Here is a 14,437-nt window from a genome sequence, read left to right as displayed (position 1 = left end):
ACCATCCAATACATAGACAATATTGGGCATAGCCATACTATCCACATGGTAGATGAGAAAGTTATAAATAAATAACTACACTATAAGAATTTTTCTCTATTTTGTGCTTGTGATTCAGGTATAACGAGCAAGTCCTTAACTATTACGCATATTCTTTCAAACATGTCAAAAGATATTAAAGACAAGTAGGTCAAATGTTAGCTTTCAGATGAGATAAAAGAAATTCTTGGACAATTATATGTAGAAGATGCAGGAGCGAGATAGACATAACTTACAGAATGATTTAAACGGTTTATATCAACCTGTCAAATCTCGTTTTTCATTGTGCACTAATGTTTTAATGTAACAAGAAAATAATCTTGGTAAAAATATATACTAACTGATCAAGACATTCGAGTGCAAACCAAAATCAGAATACAAAAAACATATGTTAAACAACACTAACAATGTCAAGTAGGGGTTTATATTTAAAATCTTTGGTACTGTAAACATATGTTAAACAACACTAAAAATATCAAGCAGTGGTTTATATATAACATCTTTGGTAGTGTTCATTTGTATTTTACCATTTTAATATTTTATATCAAAGGCATGAAGAAAACCCTTTTTCACACCATAAATATTCTACAAATTAGCTCTACATCAAGCCCTAGAGTGCTTGGATATAGGTTTACCTGGGCACGTATCATCTTCTACATAGCTGCCTTTAATAAATGAAAAACGTATTTCTTCACATCCATTATTAGAGACTACTTCAGGAGGCTCCACTAATTTTTCAAAGTCCAAGAAATAAGAGCCTGTCCATTGGCTCCCCCTATATATCACAAATTTAAAAAATTAGCTTTCCCCACAGTTACAATGGCATGGCATGGCATTTCTATAAGAATAAATTGCAAAAAATGAGAAGTGAACAATACATTCTTTTGAAGTAATCCATATAATCTCCCCTTGAATGTGAACTTCTATAGAATAGCATGCAACTGTTGAATTTATAAATTAATCTAAAGAAACTAATTGATAAAACAATATGCCTGTTGATTGGATTCCCCTGTATATTACTACTTTATACATTAGCTTTTCCCACTTTTACAACGACTTGACATGTCTACAGCGGCAAATCACAAGAAATGCGAAGTGAAGCAAACATTTTTTGATGTAAGTAATGGATAAATTTTCTAGTAATTGTATAAAATCTCCCCTTGAATGTGAACTTCTTTATATAGAATAGCATGCAAATGTTAAATTTATAAATTAATCTGAAGAAACTAATTGATTAAACAATATGCCATGAGGCAATACTAGATAACATGTGCCAAGACAATAATTGCAATTATCCTGGTCCCTAAGAAATCACCATGAAATGCAATAGAAGCAACATGCGAAGTTAAAAATGCAAGAAGCTATTAAGTTCAAAAGTCAAACATTCAAACCAAAATGTTCATGTGCTCAGTGTTCACAAGTATGAGACAAATAAGAAACCTTTTAACAATATACCTCCCTACTACACTGCACTCTCGGACTGGTAATTGTCTCATGGTGCATGTGCTGAATAAAATGGCCGACTAAGCAGATGTAAGCTATGAAATACACTATTGTATGATGCACATGCATCAATAATCACATTAGGCTCTAGAATGTTACCTTATGGTTAATCTCAAGGAGAGACTTGTTTGTTGATGGCATAGCATTTCTGTCATTGTGAAAAGATGGCCAAGGATGTGTTGCCCCTCATTTCAGCGAGGATACCTATAGCCATACTTTTTTTTTGATAACATCACTATAAGACCAGAGAGATGCAAGTCAAAAGCCCTGTAGTCCACATGATGACAATGTATTATGGTATATCCTAAGCCTATTATGGTCGGCCATGTCCAGTCCTTTTAGTCTCCAATATCAAGACCTTTAATCCTCGATAGAATTGGCGGCCTTAAGATGAACCTATTTGGACAGAGTTTAGGGAATCCATTGGTGTTGTAGATGTTATCGCATTATGTAGGGCCAATCCATGCGTCTTGAGCGCACCTACGTCTTTTCCACATGGTCACGTGTCATAGTTTGTATGCATTTCTTTGGCCTTGGTTCAATATTCATTTTAAAGTTCTCAACATTGTAGTCTCATAGTTCATAGTGTTTCACAGATCCCAATGCATGACATCCTAGATCCAAAAATCAATAAATGATCAAAACATCCATAATAATATGTACTTGACATGTCACATACAAATTTTGGTAAAAGGTGAAGGCATCAATCAAATATTCTAGTTTAAAAGTGGTTGTACCCTCTCTTTTGGTATGTGTGGGTAATAGGTGGCAAATCAATGTCCATACTTGACATGCAAGAACAAATGTTACGTCAAAAGTTATGTAAAATTTCATCTGAACAAAACCCATGTGTAAGATTCCTCAAATCAACAAGTGTGTTGGAGATCTAGCAAATCACTCATCCATGCATGGTGGCATCCTATCCAAGCCACATGTGCGAGTCAAATCTAGCCGTTTGAGAGGTCAAAGTAGCCATTGCTAGTCAAGTAGTCGTTCAAGATGGTCAAGAAGTCAAGGAGCATTAAGATATCAATTCAAAAAGGTAAATGGCATTAGAAATCAAGCCTCATTAAGCAAATCGACCTTCCTCTACTAGTCGTCTTCTCCTTCAAGGTGAAGGTTGGGGTTGGGGTGGTTAGGGTCAACCAAACTAGATGTTGGACTGTTAGTTTTTGTAGCATCAGATGTGTTCTAGCCACGAAATTTGGTGGAGAGGCTAGAATACATGAGATCTCCAAAACCCATAAATTGTTTATGGAAATTCCACCTAGAGATGGCTTAATTAGATTATTAGCCGATTTTTAAATATTTTCTAAGTCTAAACTTATGGAATATGGTTAATTAATCATAACTAATTAAGTCAAGGTGAGAATAGTCTAGAAATTCTCACAGGTCGACTTCCAATGATCCTAGCCCTTGATTAAGAGTTAATCTTGGTCGTTGGAGTCCCAACAGAGGATTATAAGAAGAAGTCGATGGGCACTTGGAGAAGACACTTCAGCGGTTTGATTTCCTTGGCAAATCGATTTCCAAAGAGCAACAACAATTGTCGGAGAGCCAGAGATCGAAGCAGAGTCAGTGAGGGGCAGAGACAGTGATCCAAAGGAAGTTTTCCAGATCCGAAGAGGCAACAACAAGGGGCCGAGTTATTCCCAGTGAGGCAGTGCAGAGGACTATGCAGTTGCTTAAGAAGAACAATTCGATTTAGCTGGAAGAAAAATCAATTCAACTTCCAGAGGTCGGGAAAGTCTTCTAGAGGGCTGGAGAATCAGTTTCCTCATCACAAACATGCAGAACAACTTCATCAGAGGCAGTTCCGAGCTTAGACGTCCAAGGGTTTGCACAAGCACTTCGCAGAAGCTGACGCAGAGGGTCTAGGAGGACGAGTTTTCTGAAGGAAAGTTGTGTCGAGGTTGCTTGTGGAAGAAGGGAAATTCCCTTAAATAATTTTGGCCAAATTTTCTTGTTGTTTGGATTGCCAATTGGGCATCCATAGATTGTACTCAAAATTTCATTGTTGTTTAATAATATAAACCCTCAACTGCTGCACCAGTTTTCCCAAGTTGGATTTTTCCAAGGACATTTGTCCAAAAATAACGGTATCATTTTTATTGTGTGCGCGCTAACATTTTCTCAGTTTCCAGCGCTATTATTTCCGCAGTTTTATTTGTGAAGGTTGTAGTGTGATTTATTTGATATTTGTCGTAGCAGATAAATTGTTAAAATAATTAACAATTAGAAAATAAATTCCAATTGTTGCAATAAAATTTCAATTTTGAAATTTTCACATGGTATCAAAGTGTGAGTGATCAGCCGAGAAGCTCAAAAGTGAAGGAGAAAATTTCGCTACTCAAAGGGATCAACAGGCTGTAATTTCCTAGAGGCAATGCAGTCCATTGTCGAGTAGGCCAAGTTGCTTGGGGAAGTTCAATCTTTCTGTGCAGAGTGGCAGAAAAATTTGACTTTCTAGATTGAGTGATTCTAGTAAGCAGAGAGAGCAGCAGTAGCTCAGATTTTCGCTGAGCAGATTCCTTGGTTGGACACAGAGGATTTTTGCAGCAGTAGAACCAACATCAGGTGGAAGAAAAAAGCACAGCGAGAAAATTTCACTCAAGAAACTTCGAGTCTTAGAAGTTCGATTTTTTCCAGCACCAGATTGGCAATAGCTGAGTGCATATTTTCTCACTCCAGAAGGGAGTGCGAGTAGCAAATTCAGCAGCTAAGTAGAGGGAAAGAGGGAGATTTTCGAGGTTTATTTCTCCAGTTTTGAGTTTCCAGATTTTGCAGCTTTGCAGGGATGGTCGTACGATATTGCCAGAGGAGGCCATGTGAGTTAGCCAGAATGCAGATCTGGGCAGCAGATCGACTTCCAATTGTCGGAGGAAGTACGAGTTGTCTAGTGCGAGTTGCAAAGATAGGAAAAGTCCTAGCGAGGGACTGGGGTTAAAAGGAGATAGTGGGGCACCAGATCGAGGAGGATTAGGAGTATAAGACTCCAGTGTGCTAGATGGGCAGGGTCCAACACTGTTGCAACAAGGAGATCAGTCAAATCAATTCCAGATTATTGCAGTGGGACCATCACCTTTGCTACGGTGGCCCACAATATTCAGTAGTAGGATGGATCAGTGGCAATTGATGCAGCCAATACCAGAGTGACAGTTGCAAACGAGTGTGAGTGAGATGCTGAGGAGCGCAATGCAGTGTTGGTAGCTGAGCAGGGGGCTCAGTAGCAGAGTTAACAACAACGCAAATTCTTCAGTGATAGTGCAGACACTGGTAGCAATTAGAGACTCGGGAGACAGATGCATCATACTGAACACAGTTGATTCAGTATTTCAGATGCTTCTCAGTTGCAGTGGTTGCAGTTGTAGTAACAACAGATGAGAGGTAGTTGCAGTGCAGATGCAAAGTTGGCAACAATATGGCAGTGTCAGCAGCAACATAGATGCAGAGTTGGCACCAATATGGCAATGTCAGCAGCGACATAGATGCAGAGTTGGCAGCAGTATGGCAGTGTCAGCAGCAACACAAATGCAGAGTTGGCAGCAGTATGGCAGTAGCACAAATGCAGCATCCGAGTTGCGTAGTAGTTGGTGGGCAGTATGGACAAACATCAACAACGTGACAAGAGGTGATACAGAGACAGGGTGTTGTGGCAAGATGTGCAACACTAGAAAGAACACAGTCCTCGCTAAGAGGGAGTGTTAGTTTTTATAGCATCGGATGTGTTCTAGCCACGAAATTTGGTGGAGAGGCTAGAATACATGAGATCTCCAAAACCTAGAAATGTTTCTGGAAATTCCACCTAGAGATGGCTTAATTAGATTATTAGCCGATTTTTAAATATTTCCTAAGTCTAAACTTATGGAATATGGTTAATTAATCATAATTAATTAAGTCAAGGTGAGAATAGTCTAGAAACTCACACGGATTGACTTCAAGATGATCCTAGCCCTTGATTAAGATTTAATCTTGGCCATTGGAGTCCCAACAGAGGATTATAAGAAGTCAATAGGCACTTGGAGAAGACACTTCAAAAATTCGATTTCCTTGGCAGATTGATTTCTGGAAAGTAGCAGTAGTTGTTGGAGAGCTAGAGATCGAATCAGAGTCAATGAAGGGCAGAGACAGTGATCCAGAGGAGGTTTTCTAGATCTGGAGAGGCAGCAACAAGGGGCTGAGTTATTCCCAGTGAGGCAACACAGAGGACTACACAGTTGCTTCAGAAGAACAATTGGATTAGTTGGAGGAAAAATCAATTCAGCTTCCAGAGGCTAAAAAAGTCTTCCAGAGGGCCAGAGAATCAATTTCCTCAACACAGACAAGAAGAATGACTTCATCAGAGGCAGTTTCAAGCTTAGACGTCCAAGGGTCTGCGCAGAAGTTGACGCAAAGGATCTAGGAGGATGATTTTTCTGAAGGAAAGTTGTGTCGGGGTTGCTTGTGGAAGAAGGGAAATTCCCTTAAATAATTTTGGCCAGATTTTCTTCTTGTTTGTATTTCCAACTGGGCATCCATAGATTGTACTCAAAATTTCACTGCTACATAATAATATAAAACCCTTAACTGTTGCACCGGTTTTCCCAAGTTGGGTTTTTCCAGGGCCATTTGTCCAAAAATAACGATATCATTTTTATTGTGCGCTAGTATTTTTTCAGTTTTCAACGTTATAATTTCCGTAGTTTTATTTTTGAAGGTTGCAGTGTGATTTGTTTGATATTTGTCATAGCAGATAAATTGTTAAAATATTTAACAATTAGAAAAATAGATTCCAGTGGTTGCAATAAAATTTCAGTTTTGAAATTTTCACATGGACCTCTTCTTACCTTCCTAGTATAGTTTGCCCTCTTCTTGTTTCTTTAGGACTGTGTATTTCCTTGTCTATCTTCTGACTATTGTACTAACCTTGTCCAACCTCTCCTAAGGCTCTCGGCCTTACTCAATCAACCCTCAGACAATTACATAGGCCTGCAGACCCTACTACTCTCTGTGGCCACTTACGGCCCTCTGTGGCCATTTGTGGCCCTCTGTGGCCCCTTTGCAGAGCTAATTGGCCTAAATACTCAAACCCTCCTCTTGGCAGCCTTGGCCTCTCCTAATCAACTTGCAACATACCTCGTTTCCCTTCCTACTTGGTTGAAAGTGACCTGTACCAAAACACCAATAGCTCGTTCCTATGGCATGCAACCTTCTCTTGGTTGTCTTAGATAACACAGAACAAACCCTATCCAAACTCAACCCCTAGATCTAGGCCTCGACACTCTAGACAGAACTCCACTCAACCTCCTACAACACGTCCTTGTTGTGACTATCCTCCAAGGTCTGCAGCTCTTCTAGCACTGATCTTCTACACAAATGAAGTCACTTCTCACTTGATGTAATTATCCTCTCCTTTGGCTTCTATATATACTTGTTCAAGGGGTGTGAAACCCCAAGGGTCGTGTCTCTTGGCCTTGCTGGCCGACCTGAGCCTACATGACTCAAAATTAAATTAAATTCATTTTCTTGAGTTCTAAGCCCACTTCTTTGGGTCAAAACCCCAAAACTTGGGTACCTTTCCCACAAACTTTCTTTTTGTGGGTTTTCTCCACTCAAAAATACCTTTTGAGCTACCCAAATTTCAACACTCCCTCTTAGTGAGGAAGGTATTTCCACCACTACCTAGAACTGTGTAACGACCTATTTATAAAAATAATATCAAATAAATTTTAATAAATAAATTATATTAATCAAATTAATAAAATAATAAAAATAAACTAATGATAGAGAATTTTAATATAAGTCTAACCTTTATATTAAATTAAAATAAAATCAAAAAAAGGAAAGTTAATTAAAAATCAATATATTTTTAAAAGAAATATACATTAATTAAAAATCAATATATTTTTAAAAGAAATATACATGACAAGACATGGGAAGGCTGTCGTGAGGAAATGAAGCGGTGGGTGCTGGAGGAAGGACGGCCACCGCTAAGAATCAGTGTATAAACCAGAAGGAAGAACTGAAGGAAAAAAAGAACGGAAGAACTAAAGGAGGAAGAGGATCAAAAACTGAAATTATCCACAGGAAAGAAGAGCGCGGATTGTTCTGAGGTTCTGGGCGCGGGGGAACAGTCTGCTTCAACTGAGAAGCTTATTGGACTAAGTACCCAGGTTCTGCTCAGTTTTGTTGGGTGGATTCGGTCCTTTGGTAACCGTAGCAGAGCAGCGGGAGACATCAGCAACCGCAAGTGCACATGTAAGTACCTTCATTAATTCTGTTAATTAATTCTACCAAAAAAAAAAAAATTCAAGAAATTAGTTATAGGTTCATAGATCTGCTTTAATGGTCCTTACATCTGGTATCAGAGCCAAGTTTAAACCCTTTGACCTTACAGGCCTTACACCCACCTGCGTTTTCTGTTCTCTTAGATTTGCCGTCTCAGATTTCCAGGCAGACCAGAAATGGAAGACCAGAATTTTGTTGGCATAGCTCCACAACTGTAGAAATAGTTTGCTCTTGCCTTCATTTTCTAAATAAAATTGTGAACTGTAGCTAGGACTCAGATGTAACAGTCTCAGCGTTAAACTGAGCATCAGAGAGAACTTGAAGCCTCTTTTCGAACAGTTTCAACCCAACGAAAATATTCCGTCGACCATTAATAAGCAAAAAGGAGAAAGAAAAAAAAAACGTATTTCATTTCATTTTCCCTGGTGAATAATTTGTAATTTATTTAATACAGATTCCAAAACCTGTTAGTACGATTTTGTTTAAAATTATAGTTTGATTTGTTCACTCCGCCAATAGTAAATTATATATGTAACTTTCAATACTGTTTTCGGCTGAACGACTCTAGGGAACTAAACATGATAGGAATAATTTAGCTAGCTAACCCCTTTCCATTCACCGACAATCCAGTCGTGGATGAAATTTTTTTAATTGATCATACAAATCCCTGTTAAATAGTATAGGGAATACTGTACGCCAAATTTTGAATTAAGATAATAATAAAATTGTTACCCTAGCGAATACACGGTTATGCTGCCAGCCCACCTACCATGACAGTGTTCCCACATAGGCCTTCGTCGAGACTTTCCAGCATATGTCTAATGTCTGCCCGTGGATCTGCTAGCAAAAGCATCGCCGACAGATGTCTATCGTTTGACAATGTTGATGCATAATTCACCAAACTAGCCACAAAGGAATCGACCTTCCCTTTCACAAAGGAATTACGTAAAGAAAATGGCTTTATATGCAAACCAGGGAAATGTCCAATGATGACAACCAGGCCATGTTGCTCAGCAATAATCCTGTGACGAGCAGTTTTGCTTGTCTCAAATATTGGCTGTGGCCACTTCACTTCCTTTTGTTCCTTGGTGATTGCATCTGTACCAATTATACCTGGAGCATAACATGCAATAGTAGGGATTTTTGAACCTAAATTCCTTTTCAGAAGAATAGAGATCCTTGACAAGCCGAACTTTTGGCCTGCAAAGGCAATTACAAAGTCTGGCCGAATTGGTTTTTCAAGTATCTTCTCCATAATCTCATCCATGGCAGCCTCCAATTGTAGATTCTAAGAGAGCGCCGACGTTAATTTCGGAGTAGAGAGGATGTTGGCGGGATGGTTACACCAGCTGCGGCAGACGCACGCCGCACAGGCCACGGATTTAGCCGGAAGTCTCTTCATTATGTCATTTATCATATCTTCACCCAAACAATTCGATGTTGAACTCCACTTGCTTCTCCTCCTCATCTTTGCACTCGTCTTCGCACTGCAATGTCTGTGTGTTCCTTTTTCCATTAACTAGGTTTATCGTGGTGTCTAGCATCAGAGCCGTGGGTAAACTGCCAACCAATCTCTAATTGTTAGCCTCATTTTTGCGAATCGCTATGAGCCAACAGAGCGATGAATCGCAAAGAATGGTTACCCTAGGCGTTATGCATGAAACGTGAGTTGTTGGCTGCAACATTGCCAAAAAAAAAAAACGAAGTGGTCGACGAATTCAAAACACCCATCATCTGTTAGTGCCAATTGTGAAACGTCATGGTGTAAATGTAAATAAAAAAAAAACAAAAGGGGATTTATAAATTCCCCTTTATAAATTTTATTTTATAAACATTGACATTGTAATTTAGGTTTTTATAAACATTGACATTGTAATTTAGGTGATGCAAGTCTCGGCGTTCGCTGATAAATATATGGTGGGCCGAGCACAGGGATATCGTTTTTATATTCAAACCATTTCAGAATGGGTCGATAAAGATATTTCCCATTTTTCCTTACCGTTCCCATTCCATGTGGGTCCGAACACCATCCTTGGATTGAGTTTGAAAATTTAATTTAATTTAAGTTTTTTTAAGGTTTTCAAAATGTTTAATAACTTAAAAATAAATATAGATATATATATATATTTAATGATGGTATTGGTATTTGAGATTTAATGGATACATATTTTGGGGACATTTCTTATATATATATTTTACATGATTTACTTTATTATTTTAAGCATTTTTAGTTTTAGATTTATTTAAATTTTGATACATATTTTATATATGACTTACTTTGTTGTTTTAAACTTTGAACTTTAACTTATTTAATTGTTTGAAAATTATTTATTATGCAAAATCAATTTATATTTGTATTAAAAAAAAAATCTGCATTATTTCATATTAGGATAGAATACCCTGCATTAGGACAAGGATGTCGCGAGACCATCTTCCTTGATCTCGGTACCAGTAAGATCTACCTAACAGATAAAAATAGCAAAAAAAACTATACCCGTTTATGAATGTGAAATTGCAAAAGAAAACTATATGTTAAATTCGAATGTCTACTTCAAACTTTTATAGAATTTTATTATGTACACAGATAACATTACAATGGTAAGGACATATGAGCGACGACGACGTGATCGGGCAACATCACCATCATTAATGCCACCATCGTCGTCATCATCATCCTCTTTGCCACCACCATCTTCATCGTATCCACCGAAACCGTCATCAATACCAATCGTTACAGCACCGGAGTTAACCGTGATAATGAACTCATTGGAAGCCTTATTGGAAACATTAAAAGGGTCAACTATGGCTAAAGACCAAAGAAGAACTTCAACCCTTAGCAACCAATTCGGCGGACCCAAAGAATTTTGAGTATAACATATCAAAAGAAGATATTTATAGGGAGTTTCGGAAAATTAAACTTCCAGACTTTTCAGGAGGTCGAGCAGGTGAACATGCTGAGGCATGGTTAGAAGGAACGAACAGATGTTTTAGATTAAGGAAATATTCTTCTTCTGCAAAAACAAAAATTGTTGTATTTCAATTAAAGGAAAATGCATTGATTTGGTAGAGAAATCTGGAAAAATAACTACACCTTACATCGGATAATGTCCCTTGGGAATTGTTCGAGGAAAGATTCCGTGCAAAGTATTTACCCCCATACTTTCAACAACAGCAAGCCAAAGCCTTCCATACCTTAGTTTAGGGTAATAAAACAGTGAAAGAATATGAGATAAGGTTTATGAAGCTTGTAAAATACATTCACTACTTAGATTATGATAAACGTCAAGTTGAACGCTTCATATTTGGGTTAAATCCTCGCATTAGGGCCTTGGTGAGCATGTGAAAACCATCATCAGTCGCTGAGGCGGTAGAATGTGGCCGTTATGCAAAAGAACATCTGGGAATCAAAAAAGATGTAGGACCAGCAGAACCTTTACAATCAGGATTTCCAAGAAAGACTCCCTGAAATTTCTTCAGGGGAGGTAGCTCAAGGCCACCTTATGGTAATAGATTTACCTCAAGAAATGTAGGAACAAGAGCTCCCATGGCAGTGAATACTATAGCCGCTGAATCATCGAACACCAGTGCACGGATATCTTGTGGAACTACCAATAGAGGAAGAAATTTGAGAGGAAACAACATGAAAGGACGAAGCTCTTTATCTCGAAATTCACGTCCTAATTCAAGAGGATCAACACGGGTTAATTGTTGGGGATGTGGAGGACCGCATTTTCAACGTGATTGTCCAGAAGCTTCGTCAAGTATATTGCATAACACTGGAAAGGAACCAATATCAAATAATCAAGGTAATCATAGAATTCATGCAGTAGTCAACAATGACCAAGCAGCACATCAATCCACTGTAGTGGAATCTTCAGGTATTATTAATGGTATAAGACTCAAAATCTTATTTGATACTGGTGCCACAGATAGTTTCATTTCGTCATATGCATTAAACAAATGTGGGTTGGCAGCTCGCAGACAAAATGATTTCAGACAGGTAGAAATGGCCTCAGGAGAACTCCAATCCATAGACTTAAGTGTGGATCAATGCAAAATTGACCTAGGGGTCTGTACGACTAAACTGAAAGTTTATGTCACAGCCTTAGGAACTTATGATCTTGTCATAGGTATGGATTGGCTAGAAGCTCATCAAGCTTGAGTAGACTGTTATGGGAAAATAATTCTAGGTATAAATGATGAAGGAGAAGTGATCCAAATTCAAGGAATCAAGAAAAAAATATCCTTACATTACATATTAGCAATGAAAATGAAGCGTTGCTTAAGAAAAGGTTGTCAGGCATATGTAATTCAAGAAGTAAAGAAAAATGACCATCCTTAGAACAATATCCAGTGTTAGCCGAATTTCCGGATGTATTTCCAAAGGAACTACCAGGATTACCCCCTGTAAGAGAGCTAGATCTCACTATTGAATTGAAACCTGATACTCAACCAATCTCTAAAACCCCTTATAGAATGACAGCTCCAAAACTTCAAGAATTGCAAATTCAATTGAATGAACTATTGGATATAGAATTCTAGGTATAAATGATGAAGGAGAAGTGATCCAAATTCAAGGAATCAAGAGAAAAATATCCTTACATTACATATTAGCAATGAAAATGAAGCGTTGCTTAAGAAAAAGTTGTCAGGCATATGTAATTCAAGAAGTAAAGAAAAATGACCATCCTTAGAACAATATCCAGTGTTAGCCGAATTTCCGGATGTATTTCCAAAGGAACTACCAGGATTACCCCCTGTAAGAGAGCTAGATCTCACTATTGAATTGAAACCTAGTACTCAAACAATCTCTAAAACCCTTATAGAATGACAGCTCCAAAACTTCAAGAATTGCAAATTCAATTGAATGAACTATTGGATATAGGACATATTCGACCCAGTATATCACCTTGGGGTGCTCCTATAATTTTTATCAAGAAGAAAGATGGATACTTAAGATTATGCATAGATTATCGAGACTTGAATCGAGCTACAGCAAAGAATTGATATCATATGCCTCGAATCGATGATGTTTTCGATCAAATGAAAGGAGCTGCTGTCTTTTCAAAAATTGATCTTCGTTCAGGCTATCATCAGCTAAAGATTTTTGAAAATGATATTTCTAAAACTGCATTCCGGACACGTTTTGGACATTATGAATTTACTATGGTACCATTTGGATTAACAAATGCACCAGCAGTATTCATGAATCTTATAAACAGTGTTCTCCGCAAATATCTTGATCAATTTGTACAAGTCTTTTTAGATGATATTCTCATCTATTCCAAGAATAAGAAAGAGCATGAAGATCATTTACGAATAGTATTGTCCTTCCTTAGAAAACATCAATTGTATGGAAAATTATCCAAGTGTTCATTCTTTCATAAAAAGATTCAATACTTAGGACATATCATATCAGATGAAGGGATTTCAGTAGACCCTGAGAAGGTAAAAGCAATCATGGAATGGCCAATACCGAAAAACACACATGAAGTACGAAGCTTTATGGGTTTAGCCGGTTACTACCGAAGATTTGTGGAGGGATTCTCCAAAATTGCAAAGTCGATTACAACCCTTCAGCGTAAAGGTGTTAAGTATAAATGGACTGAAGAATGTAATAAAGCATTCTCTGAACTCAAAAGACTACTGACCAGTGCACCAATCTTAAGAGTCCCTGATATGGACAAAGATTTTATGGTATGTATTGATGCATCCAAACAAGGGCTAGGTGCAGTATTGATGCAGGATAGAGGAGTAATAGCATATGCCTCCAGAAAGTTAAAACCTCATGAAGAACTCTATGCCACTCATGATTTAGAGTTAGCCGCTGTAATACTAGCTCTAAAGATTTGGAGACACTATCTAGTAGGGCAAAGTTTTACGCTTAAAATCGATCATCAAAGTCTACAATATTTGTTCACCCAAAGAGACTTAAATGCTAGACAAAGACGATGGAGTGAATTCCTAAGTAAATATGACTTTGGAATATCATATATTAAGGGAAAAGAAAATGCAGTAGCAGATGCTTTAAGCAGAAGACCACGGATATTTTCTCTCATACCTATCAAAGTAGACTTAAGGCAACGAGTACTAGAATATCTCATAAAAGATGGTATCTAAAGGTGAGATCTAGTCATAAAACTTAGCTTACAAGTACAACTTTGGTGATCAATGATGATAAATGTTATATATTGAATTTTCAATTTTGAAAGCTTGAAGTTGAAACTTTAAGATTGATGAATCATGATTCACGAGACTCAATTGTGGATGTGGTTGATGAAGATTATAACTTCTAGATGATTGATGTTATATGGTTCAATGATCAATCTATGTATTTTTATGTTTTTTATATCTAATTCATTATTCTACATGTTTTTGTTGACATATATGTATCAAAATATAATATATATATTGTATAAAAATCGCTCCGGGATTTGCTCCCAAACCGGGAGCTTTTTAAAATGTCGCTCCCGCTCCCGTTTTCGCTCCTACTCCCCACTTTCGCTCCCACTCCCAAGTAACATTGTGATGAAGTGAGCAAACTTTGGCATGAGCGATTTGGTCACTTAAACTATCGCTCGATTCAAAATCTATGTAAAGAAAATATGGTGACAAGTCTTCCTATAGT

The 14,437-nt window shown here is 37.6% G+C and overlaps 1 protein-coding gene across 2 annotated transcripts in view; it reads right to left on the bottom strand.

The window, feature by feature from the left end:
• LOC149197567 (diphthamide synthesis DPH2 family protein) overlaps positions 1-14,437 on the bottom strand; it is a 299,511-nt gene that overhangs the window by 31,973 nt on the left and 253,101 nt on the right. For both annotated transcript variants that reach the window (XM_089405897.1, XM_089405898.1), the window contains one exon: positions 675-814. In XM_089405897.1, the coding sequence (XP_089262023.1) occupies positions 675-814 (140 nt within the window). The remainder of the gene's footprint in view (positions 1-674; positions 815-14,437) is intronic.

The sequence above is a fragment of the Pinus tabuliformis genome, chromosome 2_2 (assembly GCF_031772625.1).
Source record: "Pinus tabuliformis cultivar Carrire ecotype Pingquan chromosome 2_2, CPIR1, whole genome shotgun sequence".
NCBI lineage: Eukaryota > Viridiplantae > Streptophyta > Pinopsida > Pinales > Pinaceae > Pinus > Pinus tabuliformis.
This window is presented reverse-complemented; position numbering and strand designations above follow the sequence as displayed.